This window comes from Danio rerio, chromosome 12 (assembly GCF_052040795.2).
Source record: "Danio rerio strain M-AB ecotype USA chromosome 12, GRCz13ab, whole genome shotgun sequence".
NCBI lineage: Eukaryota > Metazoa > Chordata > Actinopteri > Cypriniformes > Danionidae > Danio > Danio rerio.
Window position 1 is genome coordinate 24,510,680 of NC_141032.1, and position 12,319 is coordinate 24,522,998.

The following is a 12,319-nucleotide window of genomic DNA, read 5'->3' on the forward strand; positions in this document are numbered from 1 at the left end:
GGGGATAAACCCCGAGAGCTGGGGCTTCTGGGTACCGCAAATTTGGGGGTTGTGGACTTAAGCGGATTTTCTCTGCAACTGTAAGAACAAGCTAATTCCTCAGACCTCCTTTATCTCTAACATGGTAATAACAAACAATGAAATTCTGAAGAGAAAGGGGCAAAGGAAGAGGAGGGAGGAGAGACGCAGACACAAAAGAAGGAGAGATGGAGGGAATGAAAGAGAGGAGAGACGTGTGTGAGGAGAGGGTGGGCTTGGGCGTGTTAAGAAACTTTCTCGCTCTAGTGTTATGTGTGAACACTCTGCTAATCCAGGTTTTATTGCTTGCCTGTGTCCGGCCACACTGTCCGGATTGAGTGTGTGTCAGGGATAGTGGGGGTCTACACATGTCCCTCTTTGAGGAAAGCCTGAGAAAGAGCCGGACCTGGTTACGGCCGTTTTGGGGTCGCCTAAGAAACCTGCACCACAGGGGTCCTCTGTGTATGTCTCTGAATTCAACGTGCATGTTGCTAGCAAACACATACGGATTAATGCTAATGCTGAAGGTGTGGCTATATTAGGTACAAAAAAAAAAACTTTGACAATAGTTGTATAAACTCCTGTCAATAGTCCATCAATGTATGAAGCAGAACTCGCTTTGAAACCAAACATTGTTGTGTGGGTCCATTTGGACCAGTTTAAGGAAATCTTTTGCCCTATAAATTCCAGCCTGCATGAATTTTTATGATTATTGCTCATAAACATACTTTTAAAAATGTGCATTTTAACTAACTATCAACTTGTGCCCGTCCACTCAAAGGAAGCCAAAAGGGTGTCTCTCCCAGATCACAGGGACTACTTTGTGGGTGTGTAGGGTGATGTATTAGCTAGGCGCTAATAAAATGCAGGAGTGTCCACAAACATGACTTAATGAGGGAGGATGAGAGACTCCTGACCCAGAGGTCAAAGCTCCGGGCGACTCTCTTTATTCCCATTGATCTGCTGGTGCACTTCATTTCCATGCTCTAGGGCCCACTTCAGTAAATTCATTAAGTGCGATTGATACGAGAATCAAGACTTCCTCCAAAACACAATGGCTATGCTAGGAGGGAATGGTCTTGTTTGTGCTGCAGCTATGTCAAGCATCTCTGGCTTTTATCCTGGTTTCGCACCATTGCGGTGCATGCTGGGGTTTGAGTCCTCGAGATTCTAATCGTAAGCTCATTTCCAGCTGGTTCGTTGTGTTGCGCCCCTATGGCCTTGACCTGGGAAACGTGGTTTCAGTGTTGTTGAGATGCCGACCGCAGACCGTTCCTTGCCTCCACTCGTAAATTACGCTCCGATCAGGTTTTCCCAGCCAATCCTGGCGAGCAGATCTGCATCTGTCACTCTGCAAGAATGCTGAATCAAACCGCTGATCTAGGCACAATACAGCTGATGGAAAGCAGATCTTTATTCCAACATCAGGAACGTAGCACGAGCCGAGTGCTTCTGGAAGCTGCAATTTAACCAACAGGTTCATATCTGATGAGATCAAGGATGCATCATCCTGGAAGAAACACTGTGATGAACATTTAAGATGTCAGAATGACCCGTCATGCCTCTGAGCTGAGTCCCCGCACAGCGCTTATTCTTTTGAAGAGGGAGAATAAAAGCAAAAAAACAGAGGCGATGGAAATATGACCTCCAGACCGCGGTCAGAACTGTGAGTGTCTCTCCTGGGCTCCTATGGTTGTGGTGCACAGTCCATGTCCCTGCTATGAGTTAGATAGACAGATGCACTGGCAGATAGACAGACAGACTGGCTTTACTACTTGGTTGCTGGATTGCAGGAAAGAGCTTTATCCAACCACAGTCAAGCAAGCAACATGGGACAATAACATAATTAAATATTCTGGGGAAAAGTGGCACTTATGCAAATGTTTTTTGCAATGGGTTGGAGAAAATTGACCGGAACCTACATAATTTTTAACGACAGGAAGATTCATTTGTGAAATTGTAATTCAAAGAAATTCAGTTAACTAACTAACAATCTAAAAAATTCTTTGATTTGCAGTTTAATTCTACTTCCTAACATTGATTTGTTTCAACTTTATTCAAATGGCAAAACTAAATTAGTACTCAAAGCTCCAAATGATATGATTCCTAGACTGTTTAAAGTGCTAAAAGTGCCAAAACTTACAGCTACCCACATGAACTTATATTTCATTCTGCCTCCATTTGCAATTCCTCCAGTGTTTGTACCTGAAACTGTTGTCAGTTCTCACCTCGGTCCTGCCGTTCATTCTGACACAGAGACTCTATATTTGAATGTATTGTCAACTTCTAATGCCGTGTCTCCTTCTCTGTGCTGTCTGCTCTCATCCCATCCGAATGACAATAGTGTTTATGTAAAATGTGCTGCCTTTGGGCCGCTGGGGCACAGAACACTGCATGCCTGGCCCTGCCACACCACCTTTTACGGCTTTTTATTGTGTTGCCTTTGTGTCACAAGGGGAGGACGCGGCCATCAAAATTCTCCAAGACAAAATTCTTGAATGTATGTGCACGCACACGCATCCGGAACAATTAGTTCAGGAGCACGGGTGCTTAAAAAACGGAGACGACGCTTCTCGCCACCACCTCCTCGTCGAGCAGCAGGCCCGAGTCTGGCACAGCTGGGTTTCCTTGATGCTAACGCAGACAATATAGATCTTAATAAGACAAATCTACCTCTCCGAAACTCAGTCCTGACACCCTTTCATTCTTATTCCCTCCCAGCCTCCTCTCTCTCTCTCTTTCTTTCTTTCTTTGCTACATTACCAGGGGGTGGTGCATGATTGACAGATGGGCAGGAATAATAATTTTTTTTTTTTTTTTTGCGTAACCTAAGGCCATGCTCTGTGATTGGCTTGCCAGCTGACATCTCCAAACCTCGCTTGTCGTTTTTTTCCCCTCTCTCTCTCTCGCTTTCTCTCTCTCACTCTGTCTCTCTAATATTGGCCCTGATGATCCTAAGGGGAAAAAAGTGGGGAGAGAAAAAGATATGTACCTTAGGGAAGAACCTCAGTAAGAGGGAGGGAATCAGAGGACGAGTAGGAGCGTGTGTGCGAGTGTGTGAAAGAGACACTTACTCTCCTAACTACTACTGGAAGACACACACTTTTCTCACCCAACTCAAAGCAGCAGCAAACCTTGGAGAATTGTTTTATTTTTGTTTTTTCGCGAACCCCCCCAAAAAAAATTCCTAATTATTCTCTCAAGCATCCATCTTTGCCTTGCCGGGATTTAATTTTCACCCCCTCTCTAGGAATCCTATGTACTGATCAATAGACCCTTTCCATCCACACAAGACATACCTCATGGATTTGTACCTGGTTGGATTTCTCATGTGCATGTGGTTCTCCAGCTCTCGGGTGCTTGGAGGCTATCCCATCTGGTGGTGAGTAGCAACGATCCCCACTTTCGGCATCACTTTCTCCAGCAGCACTGGGGGAGAATTGGTGGTCAGTGATCATTTTTCAGAGGGCAGTAAAAATACAGCACACTTTTCAGTTGACTGCGTGGAAAAAAGCTTCTCGGCTCAGTCCAAAGAATCTTAACCTCAGCCACTGGAGGGACGGAAAAGGCTAGCCTCGTCTTTTTTCCCCTCGCTGCTGTGTTTTTCGCCCCGGCTCCATTTATTTTAAAGCTTGTTTGTGAAGCTCGGAGGGTTGTGAAATGGATGCGGCGTGTTTGTCAGAGATAAGGTTAGGTTAAGGTGTCAGGCAGCGGGCTGCTGGATTGGGGATATTGTTGTCTTCGCTAATAGCCTCAGCACTCCAGCCGTGTTAGGAGTGTTAATTGGGGCATTAGTGTGGATGTCCCTTGGCTTGGGACTCAATAAATTCATTGGGGTTTAACGCTAAGTGTCATTTAACAGTATAAACCTCCAGTTGTTTTAAATGTGCACTTTTGGTTTGAAGTCACTGTGTGGTTTGAAAGATCTGTGGGATTTAAAATTCTGAACTAATCTTTTCCAGGAACTTGTTTTAAAGCATAATTCAAGCTAATATATATATATATATATATATATATATATATATATATATATATATATATATATATATATATATATATATAAAATAATTTTTGATACTTTTTAATTTCTTCAAAAAAAATCTTTAAAAAAACGTAAACATTGTAACATTACAAAATGTAAAAATAAATTAAATAATTTTTAGTACCTTGTTTTAAACAAAAAAATCATTGTTATTTTTTTTACAACTTGAGTTGTCATTTAAATATTATATTACATTATATTATATTATATTATATTATATTATATTATATTATATTATATTATATTATATTATATTATATTATATTATAAAAATCTTAAAGTAATGCATATTTGTCAATCACAAGAGAAAATTAACAAGCTGATCCAAAACAAAACATTATGTATACATTTCTATGCAGAAATCTTACTTATGAATGATGATGATTAACAAAAACACATACAGATAAGTTTATTGATTAACTTTGAAACCGTGTTATCTCCACTACTGTATATCTAATGCAATTCAAATTCCTCAATCTTAAATGAAGTAATAAACTTTTTTTTTCCCACATACTCTGATCTGCCATTAGGCTCGTACTGTTAAATCACTTACGTTCAGCACTCGACGAGGATCACATTTGCCTCTGAATGGTGCTGATATGTCATAGTTCCACTAATTACCCCATCCTCAAAATGCCACTGACCTCACAGGCTTCTCTTGTAACGTAAGTCTTTTTGCGAAAATATTTGTGTAGGCGAACGACAAAAGCCCCCCTGGCTCATGATACAATACTTGTCAGAACTAATGTGCTTTAGTAGTCCCAGTTAGCATGTGGTCCCCGCTGCTCTCGCTTTCCAAACCACCAGCATCTTCTGGTTTCGTTTATGGAGCGAGGCCTGCCAAACATGCAGTCGCACTCATATGCTTACATATTCAGAGGCCACAGTTATTATTTGTGTGCTTTTACTTAGAAACAGACATATAGAGATACTCAGTCAGTAACCGGTGTGAGAATGCAGAGTCTCGTTGATTTGGGTGAATTTAAGGCACTGCAGGTGAAAAGAGAGAGAGAAAAAATTGTAAGTGATCGTCATATTTTCCTAAAGTTAATTCATTATAGTAATAATTTCAAACTTTTCAAAAAGATCTCAAAAATTTTATGATTAAATTAGTAAATAAGGCATTATTTTGTTAAATATGTGTTTATTTTGACTATTTTCTAGCACAAATACATTGAAAAAATTAAGTTGAAAGAAATTAAGTTGAACATTACTACATTTAATTTGTTTAAATTCAGCCCATATGAATTGTTTGCAATCAGTTACCTTAAAAAGATTTAACAAATCCAATGAATAATTTATTCTAAACATTGTGTATTTAAGTTAATTATTATCATTTATTTCTTTTACATATTAGAGACAAAAGTTTTTACAGAGGCAGTTTTGGGAAGCATCTTTTTTATCACTCAATAATTCAGAAAACATCCACAACAGTATTAACTTTCGTTATTTTTTGTAAAATGTTTGTCATATTTTTTGTAATATTTTGTTTATAATTGGTCACACTTAAATAATGACAAATCATTAACTATGACTTTTAGCTCAATAAACTCCCACTTTGCTGCTTGTTATTAGTTATTAAAATAGTATTTGTGTTTAGATGTTGGCTGGGATTAGGTATGTATAAGTAAGATCTTGCAGAATATGTACTTTAAGCACTAATAAACAGGCAACATCTTGATAAAAGGTAGGTAATAATCAACAAGGTAATAGTGAAAATTGGACCCTATACTAAAGTGATATCAGGCAAATTATGGATGAACATACACTACCAGTCAAACGTTTGGGGTCAGTTTTTTTTTTTTTTTTTTTTTTTAAAGAAAAGTTGTCTGCTCATCTAGGATGTATTATTTAAATGTAAAATGTATTAACGTTTTAAATAATTGCTTTCTTATTATATGTAGTTTCAAATTAAATTATTACTCCAGGCATTATATAAGTAATTAATTAATTAATAATAATAATAATAATAATTAATATTAAAGTGATTTCTAAAGGATCATGTGACTGAAGGCTGGAGTAATGAAGTTAAAAATTCCATCGTTAAAATCACGGTAATAAATTATTAAATTAAATTATAAACTACTTTTGAACAGTTATTTTATAGTGCAATAATATTTCACAATCGTACAATATGTGCTGTATTTTTGATTAAATAAATGCAGCCTTGGTGAGCAGGAGAAGCTTATTTTAGAACATTTAAAAATCCTACTGACCCCAGACTTTTGACTGCTAGTGTATATCTCTTCAATATAGATATGAATAACATTTGGTGTATAAGTAAGTGCTGCTGATTTATGGCTCAGTGCAGGAGAAAGAACTAATTTTGATAAAACAGCCAGGCACAAACTGCTAAAGTGTGACAAACAAAACACTTGATTTTCTTCCAAATAGTCCAAATAGTTTTCATCTGAAAACTGACAGGTGCAGGACAAAACAGTGTTCATGCCGGTGGTGTCTCATGTTAAAGTGTAGGAGAGAGAAAGTGTGAGACATTCGTGACAAAAGAAAGTGATACAAAAACTTACAAGGCTGCAGGTAGATGGGCAGATGCGTCATCAGTTCTCAACTTCTGCCTAAAGGAGTCAGAATGACATCACTGAAGGATTCTGAAAGGGCACAGATATGGAGAAACAAATTATATTAGATGGATATAACAGGTGAAATATAAAATATATAAAGTATGCACAATTTAAAGAGGGTCATCCTATTTCAGTGTTCAAATTGAATTGATTTGATATGTGTCCTTTCTCATTTTCTTTATTTTTTTATAAGTTATCATCTTAGTAGTTGGGTTATTTTGTTGGCTAGGTTTAGGGATGTACAATAAAATCATGCAAAATATGTGCTTTAAGAACTAACTAACAGCCAATATATTCATTATAGGCAGATGAAACCTGCTAATTATTACTAATGAGAATTAGTACAATGTTTATTTTATTATATAAAATTAGTTGCATTCAGCAAAGTGAACAGATGATTATGTAAAAATCTAACAAAATGTATTACAGAATAAGTGAGCATACTGAATTAGATTAGAATTATCATTGTTAACACTTTAAAAGAATAGTCTATTAGTTAAAGTAATTAATGTTTTTACTAACACACTCATAGCGAACAAGCTTGTACTATTGTCATTTTTTTGGTCAAACCTTCTTTTAAACTACAATTACTATTACTAAATTTTTAAATACAAATTTTAATTCAGTAAACTCCTAATTTGCTGCTCATGAGAATTGGTACGGAACTAAAATCTTAGTGAGAGTGGGTACTTTAGAGTGTTACACTTTTGTAATAAAATGTTATAATATGGCTGAAAATAGTTCCCGTCATTCAGCATAATAAATACATTAATACATAATAAATACATTAATGTAAAAATCAAAGAAAATGTATAACTGAATAAGAACACTGATTTTAATTTAATTTAATTTAATTTAATTCTATTTTAAATTATTTTTAAAAATTGGTATAATATTTTAATTGAATGGCTTATTGGTTAAACAATATATTTAATTATTTTTAAAAAATCATATACTAACATATATTAATAAAGAACAAACACGCACAGCCTTTAATAATCATGGCTGATTTACCAATTTAATATTAAAATCCAAAATTTTGCTTTTTAACATGAATTAATGCAGCAAGTTAACATAAACTAAAATTGAAAAACTTGATTTTCAATAACATAATATGAATATACTGTATTTAATAACACATTAACTGACATTATCTAATGGACCATTATTTTAAGTGTTTCAAAATATATTTGGTTGTCAAATAGATGGCACATAGCCTTGTGGTATTAAAGACAGAGGGAATTCAAAAAGATTCAAAATTACTATTAAATATTTTATGGCTGCATTTCGATCCACAAATGAATCTTTTAAAATGTCATCAAACTATTCTTGTTCTAAATATGCACAAATATTTTTGTCCATGTTAGGGTAATTATTTGCTTAAAACAAACCATTAACTATGATTTTAGGTCAATAAACAAAAATTTGCTGCTTATTAGTTAATAAGGTGGTAGTTTGGGTAAGGTATTGACTAGGATTGGGGATGTGGAGTAAGATAAAGCAGAATAGCTGCTTTATATTTAACAGTGCAATTTATTGTGTTAAAAAAGTTTTTAAATATTAGCCTTTTTCAATAGGCATGCATTGACACAACAACAGCTATTCCTAACAAACAGCTTTTAGTAAAAAAATAATAACAATATGATCAACAATTTAATTTTCGGAATAATAGTGTAATCTAATATTTCAAAAATGTTGACTTTTAAGCTACACAGAAAAAAAGAAGTAACTTTTCATAGTGTGTTTTCTGCTTTCAGTTCAATTAAATGTATTTGTGTCTTATAGTGCGCATTTAATCCATCCTGGCAGATCGTCTCCCTTTAATCCCTCCCCAACTGAATGGACTTTAAATCTATGATGAACAGTGTTGCAATAATCAGGCCAATTTCATTCCCTAATCTGTTTCAACAGCTTACCAGGCTGCTAATATCTGACTTTATCCTCTCAAGATGAACTAATTAAGCTTGTTCTTAAGCAGGGGTAGCTACTGAAAGCCATCAGCCTGTCTCGCTTTGTTCAATCTCACATGCATTTACAGATCCGAGACTCAATCAGCAGTCACTCCCAATACCAGACAGCAAGAAACACCGCATTTGTGGCTCCAACCCACAACAGCACCACAAAGCCACCGTGCGTTCGGATCCAGCTGGCTGGTTTCTTCACAGTTCATCTGTTATCTATCAAAACTTTTCACAACACAACAGCTCCGAAGAAGCCTGACCACGCATGATCAAGTCCCGGCTTGACCTGGAAACACTTTTCAGTAGCTCTTATTATCTGAAGTACCTGTCAAAACAGTCAACTGGGTAAAACTGTAGGCACTATTAGTTAGATTTAAAAAATTATGCTAATAAGAATTTGCTCAGTGCAATTTTTTGAAAAGAATTAAGTCTTGCGGCATGAAAAAATGCTACAGGTTTGAAGCAAGGGTTTAATTTCAGGATAGGAGTAGGGTAAGGCAAAGTGTTTTTTTACAGTATAAAATACATTATGCCTGTGGAGATTCCAAGTGTGTGTGTGGACCACGAAATCAATCATAAATGTAAACATTTTAATATGTTTACATCATAAGACAGCTGAATAAATACTGTAAGCATTTAAATGGGTTAGGATTGGACAATGTTTGGCCTAAATTTTACTATTTGGAAATCTGGAACATGAGCATGTAAAAAAACATTTAATATTAAGAAAAAAACACTATTAAATTTGTCCAAATGAAGTTCTTAGCAATGCATATAACTAATCAAAAAAGGGAGTTTTGCAGTAGGGATATATGAATATTTACAGCAGGAAACTTTATTAGGTGCTTTATTATCAGGTTGGACTCACTTTTGCCTTCAGAACTGCCTTAATCCTTTGTGACATAAATTCAACAAGGTACTGGAAATATTCCACAGAGATTTTGATAGCATGACGCTGCTGCAGATTTTGTCGACTGCACATCCATGATGTGAATCTCCCGTTTCACCACATCCCAAAGGGGCTCTATTGGATTGAGAGCTGGTGACTGTAGAGGCCATTTGAGTACAGTGAACTCATTGTTACGTTCAAGCTAGTCTGAGTAGCCATCAGAAGATATGTACTTTGTGGTCATAAACGAATGGACATGATCAGCAACAATACTCAGGTAGGCTGTGGTGTTGACACGATGCTCAATTGATACTAATAAGCCAAAAGTATACCAAGAAAATATCCTCCAGAACATTACACCACCACCACCAGCCTAAACCATTGATACAAGGCAGGATGGATCCATGCTTTCATGTTGTGATACCAAATTCTGACCCTACCATCCGAATGTCACAGCAGAAATCGAAACACATCAGACCAGACAACGTTGGTCCAATCTTCCATTGTCCAATTTTGGTAAGCCTGTGCAAATTGTAGCCTCAGTTTCCTGTTCTTAGCTGACAGGAGTGGCATCCAGTGTGGTCTTCTGCTGCTGGGTTGGACGTGTTGTGCATTCAGAGGTGCTCTTCTGCATACCTCAGTTGGAACAAGCCTGGCCATTCTCCTCTGACCTCTGGCATCAACAAGGCATTTGCGCCCACAGAACTGCCGCTAACTGGATATCTCCTCTTTTTCTGACCATTCTCTGTTAACCCTAGAAATGGTTGTGCATGAAAATCCCAGTTAATCAGCAGTTTCTGAAATACTCAGACCAGCCCGTGTGGCACAATGCCACGTTCAAAGTCACTTAAATCACCTTTCTTCCCCATTATCTTCCTCGGTTTGAACTGCAGCAGACTCTGTCTTGACCATGTCTACATGCCTAAATGCATTGAGTTTCTGCATTGTTAGAATATTATTATCTTATTATGATCTTATTCTGCACCCCTAATCCTACTTAAAACCTAAACCCAACTAATGCCTAACTAACTATTAAGAAACAGCGAATCAGTAGTTTAAGCTAGTGGTGTAAATTTATAGTAGTTTAATACTGTGAATTGTGACCTGTTAACAATAGAATTATAATATACCTTATGAAAAAACATTTAATCTACAGTATTTACAATATATAAAATCACAATATAATTTGTAAATCCTTATTAAGACACAATTTTTTTAGAACGTAAAGAATCAATATGATCTCGATTTTTAGATTTCGATTTCGATTTATACAATATTGCAATAAAGAAAATTCGGTCACACTTTACAATAAGGTTCATTAGTTAATGTTAATTTATGCATTTACTAAGATGAACAAACAATGAACAATAAATTTACTACTGTATTTGTTCATGCTAGTTAACGTTAGTTAATGAAAATACAGTTGTTCATTGTTAGTTTGTTAACTCATGGTGCATTAACTAATGTTAACAAGCATGGACTTGAATGTTAATAATGCATTAGTAAATGTTCAATTATGATTAATAAATGCTGTACATATGTTGTTCATGATTAGTTCATGTAAGTAAATGCATTAACTAATGAACCTTATTGTTAAGTGTTACCGAAAATTCTCATATACACAGACATCGGAATGTTTGATTGTGTGTATTTACACCTGGGTATACTAATAAATCGATACCCAATCAAAATAAAAGAGTCAAAATTATCTTTAAATGAACTTTTCACTTTCATCACATATAACTTGGATTCAAGTTGCTCTTTTTGTAACCACAACAAAGCCTTATGAGACTCTCATTTAAGCACAAATAGGCTTTCACTCTCCATTCTCAAAAGCAAAGAGCCCCTTTGAGTCGGAAACATACACAAACACTTAACATAAAACACTAATTCTGAATTAATTAAAATTGTGAAAACTCCTTTTGGGAGAGAATAGGCATGAAGGAGGGCAGCATCGGGAGGCCAGTAAGCATTCTGACCTGCTCTGGGCTCCTGCTGGCTTCAATGGGACTTGACTCATCTCTGCGACAGAGGAATGTCATTATACACCCTTCATAGCAAAAACCCCCTCTGAAACACAGCACAGCAATATCCACCAGCTGCAATTCACTGGGAAAAAGATCAAGGATGTTTCGTGGATAATGGGGGCCACTTAGGAAAAGGAGGGTGAAACAGATAGCCCGTCTTACCGGTATTACTTTTCAGATGTATTGGTTCAGCATTAGAAGCCAATCCGATATCAATAGCACTGGGGCAGAGCAATCTCGTAGAGGAGAATGGTGCAGGATTTACTCCAAAACTATTTGCATTCAGACCTTGTAGTAAATGGTATTAGTAAGTACAAGAAAAACATAGAAAAAAAAGGTTAAAGTTTGAGTTAGAAAGACTGAAATAGCATTTTTTTTTAGATCTACAATGATCTTTTAGAAAAACATTGACATGGTTTAGAAAAGTTTTATGGCAAAAAAAATATATACATATAGAAGAATGTTGATTAAAGCCATTTAATTTTTAAGGGTATCCATTGCGAAACTTCACTTGCATAACACATGGTGTTAAACACTGATGTGTCCACAGTGTGTAAGCAATTAGCTTATAATGCAGGGGCAGTTCTGGGACGTCATCTTTAAGGTTCGCTTTATTTGCTGCAATATATTTTTTAAGCAGTATAATATTTTTTGATTGTTTTCTAATATTTTAAATGTATAATAATAATAGCAATATCTAAATACTAAATTACCACAAATATAAAACCAAAACTATTATTATTAGTAGAAGTGGTAGTAGTACAGTTGAAGTCAGAATTTTTAGCCCCCCTGAATTATTA

At 36.0% G+C, this 12,319-nt stretch overlaps 1 protein-coding gene across 1 annotated transcript in view; it reads left to right on the top strand.

Moving 5' to 3' along the window:
* The first annotated feature begins 2,963 nt into the window (after window positions 1-2,963).
* wnt3 (wingless-type MMTV integration site family, member 3) overlaps window positions 2,964-12,319 on the top strand; it is a 45,917-nt gene continuing 36,561 nt past the window's right edge. Inside the window, 1 exon segment of the mRNA NM_001114552.2 lies at window positions 2,964-3,400. Coding sequence (NP_001108024.1) covers window positions 3,321-3,400 — 80 coding nt within the window. The 5' untranslated portion in view covers window positions 2,964-3,320.